The sequence below is a fragment of the Erythrolamprus reginae genome, chromosome 1 (genome assembly GCF_031021105.1).
Source record: "Erythrolamprus reginae isolate rEryReg1 chromosome 1, rEryReg1.hap1, whole genome shotgun sequence".
NCBI classification, from domain to species: Eukaryota; Metazoa; Chordata; class Lepidosauria; order Squamata; family Dipsadidae; genus Erythrolamprus; species Erythrolamprus reginae.
The window spans coordinates 396,746,944-396,762,634 of record NC_091950.1 but is presented as its reverse complement, the minus strand read 5'-3'; the positions used below and the strand labels follow the sequence as shown (position 1 = coordinate 396,762,634).

Here is a 15,691-nt window from a genome sequence, read left to right as displayed (position 1 = left end):
TAGACCACTAGATCTTTCCCCGCTGTCAGTTTTTTTGCTTCTATGCTAAGTAAAGATTAAACTTTAAAGCCCTTCATGGCATTGGACAAGAATATCTCCAAGACCGCCTCCTGCCGCAGGAATCCCAGTGACCGATTAGGTCCCACAGAATGGGCCTTCTCCGGGTCCCGTCAACTAAACAATGTCGGTTGGCGGGCCCCAGGGGAAGAGCCTTCTCTGTGGCGGCCCCGACTCTCTGGAACCAGCTCCCCCCAGAGATTAGAACTGCCCTCTTTGCCTTTCGTAAACTCCTTAAAACCCACCTTTGTCGTCAGGCATGGGGGAACTGAGATATATCCCCTGGGCCTATACCTTAAATATCTTAAATTGTAAATTATTAGATTTGTTATGAACTGTTTTTATTGTGTTGTGAGCCACCCCGAGTCTATGGAGAGGGGCGGCATACAAATCTAATAAACAAAGAAACATAAATAAACAAACTCCACTTTTGTAAATGGAAACAGGGACGAGCACCATGTTGGTTTATGGCTCAGCAGAAAACCCTCAACGGGAAACGCTTGATCGTTGAAATTTGCTCGGAACACCAACTCTCCCAAATGGCCTCTTTCATCCTCCTTTCTTTGTCCGCAGGAACAAATGGAGCAGTTCCTATGCTGGGACCTCCCCATCGAGAGCTTTGTGGAGTCTTTCCAGCACAGCCGCATGCTCTCCCACCTCCGTCGTACTCAGCTGGAGAAGCTACAGGAGATCCTGAAGGTGGAGAAGGCAAAAACTCCCGAAAAACCAAGCCCGAGCTGCGAAGAGGAACCGCCTGCCGTCTCCCCGGCACTTCCGACCCCTCCTCCTCCTCCTCCTCCTCCTCCGCCACCACCGCCGCCTTCGGCTCAGGCGGCCCCGGCTCAGAACAACGGGCCCCCTCCTAAGGTCTTCCAGCTCCGCTTGGCACCGGCGTTCCTGATCCCCTCCGAGGCTGTGCTCCCCATGACGGCAGCCCCTCAGAAGTGCTGCCTGCCCACCCTGGCCACCTCGCACTCCACCACTAACTTTGTGAGCTCCCCCTTGGGCTTGATCGGGCACATCCACTTGCCCCAGGCGCACCTGCCTCACCAGCAGAAGAAGAAAGAGCCGCCGCACCGGTAGCTGCCACGGCACCCACGGGACATTTTGACCAGAGCCTCTGACACCAGCTACGATGGGCCAGAGTCTGAGGTGTGACGCCAGCCTGCCAGGAACGCCACCTTCCCAGACTTGGTGGGAGTTAAGGGTGGGCGTACGGCAGAGATCTGGCTCCCTTTTCTCTCTGGCTGCCAAAATAATTTTAGATTCCATCTCCACTCCCTTCCCCTTCACCGTCCCCACCCCTCCGTCCACCACTAGGCAGTTTGGCTGGCTGGGTTGATCCAGTGTTTACTCTATGTATAGGTGGCCAAGACCGCAGGGAGTTGTGTGCCCTGCCTCCTCCCCCCCCCTCCACCCTTCCCCACTTGAGAAATAAGGAAAGTTATGTCGCTTCTTCGCCCCTTCTTTTTCGGGAGCCTGAATTCCACCATCACGCACTCATTAGGCGCCTATCTCTCGAGTCAGGTGGGGAGGAAACTCCTGCAAACTGCTTGTTGCTTTTCTGGAGGCCGGGTGAGATCAATTTCAGGCAGGGCTATCTCTAAACACCCCCACGCCACCCCTCCAGGCAGACGGCCGGCTGATCTTCTCTCTCGCACAAGGGACTCCATTTCAGTAGCCAAGTAGGAAGAGAACATACAGGATTTGGGGGGCGGGGGGCAGTTGTGTGTGAGGGTGGGGGTAGGGAATAGAGCACAGCACATTTCCGGGGGTGGAGAAAGGAAGGGGAGGCCAACTGCTTGGAGGGGGCAGTTTTTGGATCTAAATTGCCCCCCCCCTCCTATTCATTTTTTTTCTACTGGGCCAGAGGGGGGGGGATGCGGTCTGCAGATGAAGCGGGGAGGGGTTCTATTGATGTGATGGGGTGGGGGTTGAGGTTGCAAAAGCACAGGGTAGAACATTTTAGCCCAAAGTTTATGCCACGGCTAGAGAATGGGTTAGTACCAGCATAGGCACACGGTCTCAACAGGGTATACATAAACGGGAGAGATGAGAGGCAGCCCCCACAAGGCTCTATATGGGGAGACAAACCTTCCAGGATGGGTGGGGGAGGGAGCAAGGAAATATTTTCAAGCAAACTTTTCTCTCTTTTTTTTTAATTCGATGGGCTTGCTTAAAAAAAAAGGATAATAAAACCTGAAGGATAAAATTCTGAAGACAGCAGGGAGGGAGATTTGAACTGGAATAATAATAATAATAATAATAATAATAATAATAATAATAATAATAATAATAATGTTCTCCTAATATTAATCCCTTCCCCTCAAGCAATTGTAGGTGTGATTGGACTTAGAGGGTACAATGCAGGGGACATTAGCCGTGCCAAGATCCCACTGGAAGCAAAGGCGGAATAAAACGGAAGGTGGCTAGGAGTGCCATCTGCTCCATATCCGGTCTACAGCAAAACACTCCTTGATTAGAATGTAAAATGGATCACTTTTTATATTCGCCTCTGTGGAGGGTGCCCACAGTGTCTCTGAGCGAGTCACTGCTTTGGCTTTTGCTCCTGCAGTAGCCTTCCAAGTTGTGGATAATACAGTACTGTGATTATTTCCCTGCTCAGGGATATAAGGGTGCGTTTGGCCATTCCCAATGGACAGTCCTGGCGCTCTGACCTCCTCAGAGCTGGCCAGAAAATAAATTACTCTCTTCAGGCCTCCTGAGGTCAAGGTTGTTTGTCACACTTTTCTTAAAAAATTTGGGGGGGGGGGAATCAAAATTCCTAAGCTTTGAAATGTCACTTTCAACTATCAAAAGTTCTTCACTTTTCGCTTCTGTGCAATGAGGTTTTATTTCAGCTCCAGCAAGGGTGACTATGTGAAGATCCCTAATAGGACACCCATTTGGAGAAGGGCAGCTGAGCTACCATGAAGTTATGGCAGCCAAACTCTGCCATTCCCATTAGAGCAGGGTTTCCCAAACTTTTAAGACGTGCGGACTTCCAAGTTCCAGAATTCTGGCTGGGGAACTCCATCTTGGCTGGGGAATTCTGGGAGTTGAAGTCCGCGCATCTTAAAAGTTGCCAGGGTTGGGAAACTGCAATAGAGAAAGGGGGCCTTGTGATTAGAAATTGTAAAGGGGTGTTTGTGTGACTGTGATTCGGATCAGTAGACATGTTGCTCAGGCTCACCAGGTGAGGAATGGCTACTTCCTACCTCAATGGGTAAGGATGTCCTGCAACTGAACCCACCGTATCTGGTTTTGGGGGGCTAATGTGGGGGAGTGAAAATTTATTTATTTATTTATTTATTTATTTATTTATTTGTCAGATTTGTATGCCGCCCCTCTCCGTAGACTCAGGGCGGCTAACAACAATAATAATACAATGTAAACAAATCTAATGTATTTAAGTTAATTTAAAAACCCCAATTTAATTGTACCAGGAAGGACCCATTGGGCATCTTTTCAAATCCTGAGTTTCAAAAACCAAGCCCCTAATCTTTGTACTAAAAGATTAGAAGGCAGGAAGTTCTTTTGCAACGGTTGGGAAGCCTCTTTTGAAAAGCTTCTGCCACCAATGCATAGTTCCCTCTAAGCTGAGCAGTGAGCAATCGCTCACTTAAAAATCATCATCAACTCAGAGTTTTCCAAACCTGCCCAGAACCCGAGAGGGAAAGAGTGAGAGGGAAGGAGGAAGAGAGGAAGAGAGAGAAACAGATAGAAAAAAGAGAGGAAGGAAAAGAGAAAGATGAAGAATGGGAGAAAGGAAGAGAGAAAGAAAATCAAAATCTAGTTTGAAACTAGCTCAACTATTTAAGTGGCATTTTGATATTGATAGAGTTGCCCTATTATGAGCTCACTGTTATAGACACACAGTACAGTATTCTATTTTGATATTCTCTGAGACAAAACAAGGTGGGTTTTTTATTTGTTTGTTTGTTTATTTATTTATTTATTTATTTATTTATTTATTATTTCTGTGCCGCCCAGTCCCAAAGGGACTGCCGCTCGGACACTATACTTTTCCGCCCACCCCCCAAAAAAAAATTAGAGGGAACACTGGCCACCATCATTTAAAATTGTGGGATTTCAGTGTTCGGACTTGATTTTTTTTTTTCTAAAACAAGGAGAGTAAAAAAAGAACAGCGAAGGAGGTTAAAATCTACATAGGTGTCTTATTTTTCCTGCCACCAAATACCTGGGCACTTCCCAACTCACCAAGGCGCTGCGGCAATTTAATAGCCGTCTTCATGGGAACTGGAGCACAGGTTGGATTGGGGAGTTATAAGAAGGGCACGGAAAGTTATAACAACGCAGGAAAGAATCTCTGCTACTGCTTTGAGATGGTGCCAGAAGTGAAACCCCTTTCCTATTCTCACCCCGATTAGACTTGGAGGGTGGTCCCCTACGCTAGAATGTAAACGATCCTCTGTTCAGCTTCAGTCGTTTTATATTTTCTCCATTAGACTCACCAGCCAGCCAGTACAATAACACATTGTCTTCGGCCGAGGACCAGCTAAAAAACCCAGACAGCAGGGGGAACAAAGAATAAAGTGTGCAGGGTGGGTGGCTTGGTATGTGAGGCAACGCCGTGTAATGCAATCCATTTCTGAGAATTCCCCCACACCTTCCTTTGTCTCTTCAGAGCTAAGATGCTGGATAGCTAAAATAAAACATTGCATTGCAACAATTGCATCGGTCTGAAATTTCAAGCTCCAAAATTCAGTTGGATAAGAACTCCCATTTCCAAACTCTGGGTTTAATATAAAAAGTACCTTTTGCCAGAACACATGAGCCAAAATTCTGTTTGAAGTATTCATTGGCCCAAAGTTTAACATTTCACAGGCAGGGTTTTTTTCCCCCCTTGTATCCTTTAAGTCCAGCAACATCTATAATTCATGTGGATGGGTCACACTCAAGGCCCAATGTATCTAGTCTGGCATTTTCTTTGTAACAGTCACAGCCAATCAGCAGGCTCAGGAAAGCCTATGAATGGAGCATCTTTCAGTAGTTTGCTCCCAGCAACTATTTCTTAAAGGTATACTGCCTCTGAAATTAGAAGATCGGCTTTATGCTCTCGTGTCTTACAGCCAGTGTTAAGACGCCTCATTCATGAATTTGCGTCCATTGTTTAATTACAAAAAAAAGAATAACGAAGGGAAGAATAGAGGAAGAGGGCGCTACATTTAGGAGAGTATTTGTGCCAGCGTTTTAACAAGGATGTTTGAGTTGCCAACATTTGCTTGAAAATTTCCACTCAAATCTATTTCAGCTCCCAAGAAAAAGGGAACAAGAGAAGGCCATTTCTCAAGTATATGTTCATTCATTTAAATGCATGCAAATTTAAAGTCACTAGTTTTCTAGCATTGATGCTGAATTGTTTTTAGTTCTGATGGCTAGGTTCAAAAACAAAATAGCCCTGGCAGGGGCCTAGACCCTGGTTTTCTTCGGTGGGAAGCAGGAGTGGGCTCTTAACTGACCCCAAAGGGCAAAACCGGTCCTACCATCGAAAACAATCCTCAGTATCTCAAAAGAAGCCTAGAGAGGCCACAACACGCTCTTGGAATGTAAATCTGCTCCTTCAATTTTGCCACAAGATGGAAGGGACAGGAGGGGAGGAGGGGCCGTTTCCAGTCTCCTCTACCTCTCGGACTACACTGGATCCCCTCCCTCAATGACGTAATGCACAAGCCGGAACTGGTTCTTCTTCTTCTTTGATTTTTTTTTATTTTTTAATTTCCTTTGGGGACTTTGCTGCGAAACTTTATACATGTGTGAAAGGGGGTTGGGGGTGTCTTTCCCAGGGGTCATCGATTCTGGCAGTGCCCCCAGCAGCTTCAAGGTAGACCTCATGCTGTCTTCGTGAACGTTTTTTTCCATGTAATGTTTTTTGGAAACATAAGTGTGGAAACATAAATGTGGAATATATATATATATATATATATATATATATATATATATATAATTCTTTGGAATAAATTTAAATACTACATTTCTGTATTCAGCATTTTCAAAGCTTGTTATTCTCTATGTGTGGGGAAGGCACCTTGGAGGGCCGTGGTTTTTGCAGGAAGGCAAAATATGTGTCTCTAATATTAATAACAACAACAGAGTTGGAAGGGACCTTGGAGGTCTTCTAGTCCAACCCCCTGCTTAGGCAGGAAATCTTACACTACTTTATCCAACTTCTGCTTAAAAATGTCCAGTGTTGGGGCATTTACAACTTCTGGAGGCAAGCTGTTCCACGGATCAACCGTTCTGACTGTCAGGAAATTTATCCTTAGTTCTAAGTTACTTCGCTCCTTGTTTAGTTCCCACCCATTGTTCTACCCTCAGATGATTTGGAGAATAGCCTGACTCCCTCTTCTTTGTGGCAAACCCTGAGATATTGGAAGACTGCTATCGTGTCTCCCCTGGTCCTTCTTTTCAATTAAACTAGCCATGCCCAGTTCCTACAACAGTTCTTCATATGTTTCAGCCTCCAGTCCCCTAATCTTTTTTGTCCTTCTCTGCACTTTTTCTAGAGTCTCAATATCCTTTTTGCATCGTGGTGACCAAAACCAAATGCAGTATTCCAAGTGTGGCCTCACCAAGGCCATATAAAGTGGTGTTAACACTTCACGTGATCTTGGTTATCCCTCTATTTTTTGTTTATGTTGGGGTTCCTCAGCAGGGATTTATTTTCAAGAGGTCTCCCACTACATATTGTGATAGACCCAAAATAATCATATTAGGGTTTAAGGTTATGTTGGTTCCCAAAACATGCTGAATTACCAACCACTGGATGCTATTTTACTAGTGTCTAGCACAGTGTTTCCCAACCTTGGCAACTTGAAGATATCTGGACTTCAACTTCCAGAATTCCCCAGCCAGCATTTGCTGGCTGTGGAATTCTGGGAATTGAAGTCCAGATATCTTCAAGTTGCCAAGGTTGGGAAACACTGGTCTAGCATTTTATGCCAATTCAGAAAGTTACTATGTTTACAAGTATGGTTGCACATTCAGAACCATCACATATTCTTTCTGGAAATGCATGGCAGTCTGTGGGCAGCTTTCGGCTGCTTTGGTTGAAAGCATAACATGACTTAACTCTTCCTTATTACATATTGTTCTCTCATACTACTAGGCACTGTGTATCCGAGTTGCAAAAACTTCCCTCAGAAAAACTAATTATTTGTTATCTAGCAGCTCGGATATAAATGTCTTTATAAAGCTGAGATGAAGGGCAACTGGATAAGTGTCAATTTCCCCCCTAAATCGGTGTCTCTTAATCTTAGCATGTTTACAATAGAAACAAAAACATAGAAGATTGACAGCAGAAAAAGACCTCATGGTCCATCTAGTCTGCCCTTATACTATTTCCTGTGTTTTATCTTAGGATGGATTTATGTTTATCCCAGGCATGTTTCAATTCAGTGGATTTACCAACCATGTTTGCTGGAAGTTTCTTCCAAGCATCTACTACTCTAAACTTTACTAGCATAATAATATTTTCTCACGTTGCTTCTACAATGTGTGACTTCAACTCCTAGGAGACCCCAGCAGTAATTCTCACTGGGGAATTTTGGGAGTTGTAGTCTACACATTCTTAAATTTGCCTAAGTTGAAAAATACTGGGGAGAATATCTGTTTGAGCACCAGGGGAAAAAACTGCCCGCTTAAAAGTTGCAGCAGTGCCCTCTGCTGATCCTATGAAAATCCAGCTGAGAGTTCCACAGGTGCTGGCAGGAGGCTACAGGAGAGGTTTCATTCCAAGAGATTAAGACCAACAGAATCCCCTGGGAGGAAGCACAGTCTTGTGGCCATTAGGATTTGGCCAGAGCACCAAGTCAGCTGAAGGGGGAAAGTAGGGAATGGACCCGATTGAATAAAACTACTGCTTGCGCCCTGAAGCACATTGAATTTGACTGTTTCTCCAAGGTCCTGAATGGAAGTAAATAAGCATTTATGACTTGGAATATATCAACAGTAATGACTGGATTTGTGCAAGAGCTCAATTTCATGTACGATCCGTTAAAAAGAGTAGATTTGTTTGTTTGTTTGTTTGTTTGTTTGTTATTTATTTATTTATTATTTATTTATTTATTCATTCATTCATTCATTTATTTTATTTATTTATTGGATTTGGATGCCGCCCCTCTCCATAGACTCGGGGCGGCTAACAACAGTAACAAAAAACAGCATGTAAATCCAACACTAAAACAACTAAAAAAAACCTTATTGTAAAACCAAACATCCATACACGCAAACATACCATACATAAATTGTAAAGGCCTAGGGGGAAAGAATATCTCAGTTCCCCCATGCCTGACGGCAGAGGTGGGTTTTAAGGAGCTTATGAAAGGCAAGGAGGGTAGGGGCAATTCTAATCTCCAGGGGGAGTTGGTTCCAGAGGGCCGGGGCTGCCACAGAGAAGGCTTTTCCCGTGGGCCCTGCCAAACGACATTGTTTTGTTGACGGGACCCGGAGGAGGCCCACTCTGTGAGACCTAACCGATCGCTGGGATTCGTACGGCAGAAGGCGGTCTCATAGATACCCTTGTCCGGTGCCATGAAGGGCTTTATAGGTGATGACCAACACTTTGAATTGTGACCGGAAACTGATCGGCAACCAATGCAGACTGCGGAGTGTTGCTGTTATATGGACATTTTTGGGGAAGCCCATGATTGCTCTCACAGCTGCATTCTGCACGATCTGAAGTTTCTGAACACTTTTCATGGGTAGCCCCATGTAGAGAGCATTACAGTAGTCGAGCCTCAAGGTGATGAGGGCATGAGTGACTGTGAGCAGTGATTCCCAGTCCAAATAGGGCCGCAACTGGTGCACCAGGCAAACCTGGGCAAACGCCCCCATCGCCACAGCTGAAAGATGTTTCTTTAATGTGAGCTGTGGATTGAGGAGGATGCCCAAGTTGCGGACCCTCTCCGAGGGGGTCAATATTCCCCCCCCCCAGGGTGATGAACGGACAGATGGAGTTGTCCTTGGGAGGCAAAACCCACAGCCACTCCGTCTTATCAGGGTTGAGTTTGAGTCTGTTGACACCCATCCAGGCCCCAACAGCCTCCAGACACCGGCACATCACTTCCACTGCTTCGTTGACTGGACATGGGGTGGAGTTGTAAAGCTGGGTATCATCAGTGTACTGATGATACCTCACCCCATGCCCTTGGATGATCTCATATCCATGTTCTAAATAAAACAGCTTGTGATGTCAATAGATTGGTCTGGATAAGTTACCAATTGGCACTTGTCATGTATACTAGAGAGTCAGTGATAATTGACTTATCCATAGAAGATTGCTTTAAAGGTTCTTGAGAAAAAATGTGAGCAAAACAATTAGGAAAAAATAATTACAATTACATGCTTATTCTTATTAATTGTTGCTATTAATACAACCTTATTATTTATAGCCTTAGACCCCTGCAATTGACAAATACAAAATTATTTTTAAAAATCTGTATTCCCCATAGCCCTGAAATGAATAAATCTAATAAGAAAGAACAGTATAAAGAATAGTATGTTTATATCTTTTATCACCTTGTTGTTTTAAACTGACTGCAAACCGAATTTAATCCTGGAAATCCGGCTGGAATTCTCATTCAGCAGAATTTAGTGGATGAGAACATAAGAACATAAGAAGAGCCATGCTGAATCGGGCCAAAGCCCATCGAGTCCAGCATTCTGTGTCACACAGTGGCCCACCAATTGTACATGGGGATCTTGAGCAGAAAGAGAAGGCAAAACCCTCCCTTTCCCTTGACCCTCAACAAATGGCACCCAAGGGAATCTTGCCTGCCTCAACCAACATAGACATGGCACTTGGACATCTGTTTCAATAACCACTGATACACATGGCATCCATGAATCTGTCTAATCCTGCCTTGAAGCTATCCAGGCTGACAGCTGTCATGACCTCTTCTGGAAGAGTGAATTCCATAAACCAACGACCCTCTGGGTGAAGAAATATTTCCCTTGATTTGTCCTCACTTTCTTACTTTAGGGGGTGCCTAAATAATGTCAACTGTGTTGGGTTTCAAGACATAATTTTCTTGTCTTTTTCTAGAAATCCAGTATCAGATAGAACTTTGTAATGGTTAACTCCTCAGGTGTGTTTAAGGATCTGAGAAAACAAAGGAGGAGAAAGGTCCTAGGATTAAAATCCAGGAAGACAGGATTTTATCAGGTGGAATAAAAGGTCTTGGTGATGAACAGAGAAAGTAGATGGCTCTTATATTCTAATCAAGCATTCAATGACTGAATGAATAGATCCTGCTTGAGCTAAACATGGAGAGGACTCTGTGTTCCAATACGGTTCATACAATACACTAAACCAGTGTTTCCCAACCTTGGCCACTTGAAGATATCTGGACTTCAACTCCCAGAATTCCCCAGCCAGCATTCGCTGGCTGGGGAATTCTGGGAGTTGAAGTCCAAATATCTTCAAGTGGCCAAGGTTGGGAAACACTGCACTAAACTAATGTTTCTCAACCTTAAAAGTTTTGTGGATGGGGAATTATGGGAGTTTAGGTCCACATGAGGTTGAGAAAAACTGCACTAAAACAAAAGCAAATACAGTGTTACCTCTACTTAAGAACTTAATTTGTTCCGTGACCAGGTTCTTAAATAGAAATGTTCTTAAGTAGAAGCAATTTTTCCCATAGGAATCAATGTAAAAGCAAATAATGCGTGCAAGCCCATTAGGAAAGAAATATAAGCTCGGAATTTGCATGGGAGGAGGAGGAAGAGGAGGAGGAGGAGAGTTGCTGCTGAAGGAAGAAGGTGACGTGAGGAGAATCAAAAAAAGTCCAAAACTTTAAGGCTTAAAAAAAAAAGAGGGACTCTGAGGCGGAGAGGAGGAGCACACACCTCCAATACACCCGGCACGAGGCTGCCTCTCATACACTGCCTCCCATACACTGGCTGCTGCTGCTGCTACCTGCTTCCTCTTCCTTCCCATGCTGAAGGGCCCCCCTCTCCTCTCACTCACTTGCTTTGTAGCCGGCGCCTTTCCTTCGCTGTGGTGACTCCTTGGCTGCCCAGAGCGAAGGGAGCGTTTATTTTCTCTGGACGCTGGCAGAGGTTCATTCCCTTTCCAAGCGCCCAGAGAAAGGAAAACGCTTCGTTCACTCTACCAGAGGTCCCCAACCTTTTTTGCACCAGGGACCGGCTTTAAGCTAGACCAGTTTTCCACGGCCCGGTGGGGGGGGGGGCTTTGGTCAAATGGGGGTGGGGTTATGGAGGGGTGGAGCTTAGTGACGCAGCCCTCCACACTTCTCCACAGGGCGGGGAGAATCAGGAGGCTCCTTTGGCGGCTGGGGGCTGCCTGGCTTTGTGATTTTGGCTGGGGGGGAGTTAGGAAGGTCCTACTTCTCCCCCCCCAGCCAAAAATTCAAAGCCTATCTGCTGGATAAGGGCGATGAGTGGGACAGAGCGGCGCGGAAGCCTCTTGCAGCAGCTGCCACAGCCACCGGCTTCGGCACCGCTCGTCCCGCTCATCGCCCGTATCCAGCAGATAGGCTTTGAGTTTTTGGCTGGGGGGGGGGAGAAGTAGGACCTTCCTAAGTCCCCCCCCAGCCAAAAACTCAAAGCCTATCTGCTGGATACGGGCGATGAGTGGGACAGAGCGGCGCGGAAGCCTCTTGCAGCAGCTGCCACAGCCACCGGCTTCGGCGCCGCTCGTCCCGCTCATCGCCCATATCCAGCAGATAGGCTTTGAGTTTTTGGCTGGGGGGGGAGAAGTAGGACCTTCCTAAGTCCCCCCCCAGCCAAAATCACAAAGCCAGGCAGCCCCCAGCCGCCAAAGGAGCCTCCTGATTCTCCCCTTTGAATCCCGCCGGCCAAGAGCACTCGGGCAGCAGCTTCTGCCAGACACGGGGAATGAGCGGGACGAGCGGCGCCGAAGCCGGTGGCCGTGGCAGCTGCTGCAAGAGGCTTCCGCGCCGCTCTTTCCCACTCATCGCCCGTATCCAGCAGATAGGCTTTGAGTTTTTGGCTGGGGGGGGAGAAGTAGGACCTTCCTAACTCCCCCCCAGCCAAAATCACAAAGCCAGGCAGCCCCCAGCCGCCAAAGGAGCCTCCTGATTCTCCCCGCCCTGCCCGACGCCCCACCCTGTCCTGCATAATGTCCTCTGCCGGGAGGGCAGTGGCACTGCGGACCGGCTGGAAAACCCCAACGGCCCGGTCCCGGTCTGCGGACCAGCGGTTGGGGACCTCTGCTCTAGACGGCCAAAGCCTCCTTCAGCGCCACCGAAAGGCTCCTCTGGCAGCCCAGAAAAGCCTGAGATGGCCAGGATTAAAAGGGGAATGGCAGGAAATTGGCCGGGCCTTCATGCCGCTCTCAAATTTCCTGGGAAATTTTTCCTGGCTTGGGTTCTTTAAATAGAAAATGGTTCTTAAGTAGAGGCAAAAAAATCTTGAACACCTGGTTCTTATCTAGACAAGTTCTTAAGTAGAGGCGTTCTTAAGTAGAGGTACCACTGTATTCCAAAGTAAGGACTTAGCACAATGTCCAAATCCGTTAATATGCATGAAAGGCAAATTCCTTGTGTGTCCAATCACACTTGGCCAATAAAGAATTCTATTCTATTCTATTCTAATCATGCCATTGGGCACATGATATGAATTAAAGGCAAATTACACTATTCACATGATTTGTTGGATGACATAATGGCTTACATGATGTCATTTGCTCCCTTTGCCTGTTCTATGGACATCCATTTATTATTTTCCATCTGATGCCATTGGATAGTTGCTACGAAATAAGACATGCCTAGCATTGGAAATTGGGCTGCTCTGGCGTTTATACTGCTTGGTTGCAATAGTATTTAATCTCTGATGCTTATAAAAATAACTTGTATTGCTCAAGTTTTTTGCATCCTGTCTGCCATGTCAATCATTATCATTATTATTATTATTATTATTATTATTATTATTATTATTATTATTAATTAGATTTGTATGCCGCCCCTCTCCGAAGACTCGGGGCGGCTCACAACAGTAATACAAAAACAATATAACAGTGAGACAAATCTAATATTAAAATAAAACATATCTAAAACCACAACAATTTAAAACCATACAACACATACATACCAAACATAGAATATAAAAGCCTGGGGGAGATAGAAACATAGAAACATAGAAGTCTGACGGCAGAAAAAGACCCCATGGTCCATCTAGTCTGCCCTTATACTATTTTCTGTATTTTATCTTAGGATGGATATATGTTTATCCCAGGCATGTTTAAATTCAGTTACTGTGGATTTATCTACCACGTCTGCTGGAAGTTTGTTCCAAGGATCTACTACTCTTTCAGTAAAATAATATTTTCTCATGTTGCTTTTGATCTTTCCCCCAACTAACCTCAGATTGTGTCCCCTTGTTCTTGTGTTCACTTTCCTATTAAAAACACTTCCCTCCTGGACCTTATTTAACCCTTTAATATACTATTTAAATGTTTCGATCATGTCCCCCCTTTTCCTTCTGTCCTCCAGACTATACAGATTGAGTTCATTAAGTCTTTCCTGATACGCTTTATACTTAAGACCTTCCACCATTCTTGTAGCCCGTCTTTGGACCCGTTCAATTTTGTCAATATCTTTTTGTAGGTGAGGTCTCCAGAACTGAACACAGTATTCCAAATGTGGTCTCACCAGCATTCTATATAGCGGGATCATAATCTCCCTCTTCCTGCTTGTTATACCTCTAGCTATGCAGCCAAGCATCCTACTTGCTTTCCCTACTGCCTGACTGCACTGTTCACCCATTTTGAGACTGTCAGAAATCACTACGCCTAAATCCTTTTCTTTTGAAGTATTTGCTAACACAGAACTGCCAATACAATAGTCAGATTGAGGATTCCTTTTCCCCAAGTGCATTATTTTACATTTGGAAACATTAAACTGCAGTTTCCATTGCTTTGACCATTTATCTAGTAAAGCTAAATCATTTACCATATTGCCGACGCCTCCAGGAATATCAACCCTATTGCACACTTTAGAGTCATCGGCAAATAGGCAAACCTTCCCTACCAGACCTTCCCCTATGTCACTCACAAACATATTAAAAAGAATAGGACCCAGAACAGACCCTTGTGGCACACCGCTTGTAACCTGACTCTGCTCAGAATACTCACCATTCACAACAACCCTCTGGTGTCTATGCTTCAGCCAGCTGCAAATCCATTGAACTATCCAGGGATTAAGTCCAATCTTCACTAATTTATCTATCAGCTCTTTATGTGGAACCGTATCAAAGGCTTTGCTGAAGTCCAGGTAGGCAATATCCACGGCACCACCTTCATCCAACACCTTTGTTGGATGAAGGCACCACCTTCATCCAACACCTTTGTGACATAGTCAAAGAAATCAATGAGATTAGTCTGACATGATTTGCCTTCAGTAAAGCCATGCTGATTTGGGTCCAATAATTTATTGTTTTTTAGGTGCTGATTTATCCTCTTTTTCAGTAGAGTCTCCATCATTTTAACGACAACTGATGTCAAGCTAACTGGCCTGTAGTTACCAGCTTCTTCTCTACTGCCCTTCTTGTGGATAGGCACAACACTTGCCATTCTCCAATCCTCAGGAACATCTCCTGTTAACAAGGATTGGTTAAACAAATCAGTCAGGGGGGTAGCAATGACAGATCTGAGTTCTTTAAGAACTCTGGGGTGGATGCCATCTGGACCCATTGCCTTATTTATCTTTAATCGTTCAAGTTCTTCTAAGACATCGGCTTCTAAGATCACTGGAGCTGAATCCATACAGTTGGAGGCAATGCTATATCCCTCTATAGTATTATTTTGTAAGGTGTCTTTTGAGAAAACTGAACAGAAGTAGCTATTGAAATGGTCAGCGATCTCCTTATTCCCATTAATGCATGTATTTTTCCTGGTACTAAGCTTCGTGATGCCGCAGTTTTTCTTCTTCTTATCACTAATATATCTGAAGAAGGTTTTATCCCCCTTCTTTAGAGATTTGGCAATTTCTTCTTCTTTTGAGGCTTTAGCAGCATATATTATCTGTTTCGCCTCCTTCTGTCTCATTTTATACACCTCCCTATCAGCTATACTTCCAGACTCTTTATACCTCCTATAGGCAGCCTTTTTTTCATTGACTATAGTCCTTACATCATTGCTAAACCATAGCGGTTTCTTCTTCCTTTTACCTTTAGTTATTTGTCTTACATACAGTCCAGTGGCTTTTAAGATGGCCTTTTTAAATACAGTCCACTGGGTGCTCGCTCCTGCCATTTTATCCCTCCCCTTTAATTCATTATCTAAATATTCCCCCATTGCATTAAAATTTGTTTTTCTGAAATCCAATACTTTGGTTGCATTATAGGATTGCTCACAATGAGTTTTTACATCAAACCACAAACATAGATGGTCACTGCAACCTAAATTTTCTCCCACCTTGACATCTGAAACCCAATTCCCATTCGTAAAAACTAAATCTAGAATATTCTCCCCTCTAGTTGGTGTCTTAACCAGCTGTGCCAGAGCTGCTCCTGTAAAGGCCTCTACTATATTCTTACTTTTGCATGTAAGGGCACTGGGGATATTCCAGTCAACATCAGGCATGTTGAAATCACCCATAACCACAATATCTCCCTTTACTGCCATTAGGGT

At 44.8% G+C, this 15,691-nt stretch overlaps 1 protein-coding gene across 1 annotated transcript in view; it reads left to right on the top strand.

The window, feature by feature from the left end:
• VPS37D (VPS37D subunit of ESCRT-I) overlaps positions 1–2,783 on the top strand; it is a 31,613-nt gene extending 28,830 nt beyond the window's left edge. The window contains exon 4 of the mRNA XM_070735048.1: positions 631–2,783. Coding sequence (XP_070591149.1) covers positions 631–1,140 — 510 coding nt within the window. The 3' untranslated portion in view covers positions 1,141–2,783. The remainder of the gene's footprint in view (positions 1–630) is intronic.
• The last annotated feature ends 12,908 nt before the right edge of the window (positions 2,784–15,691 follow it).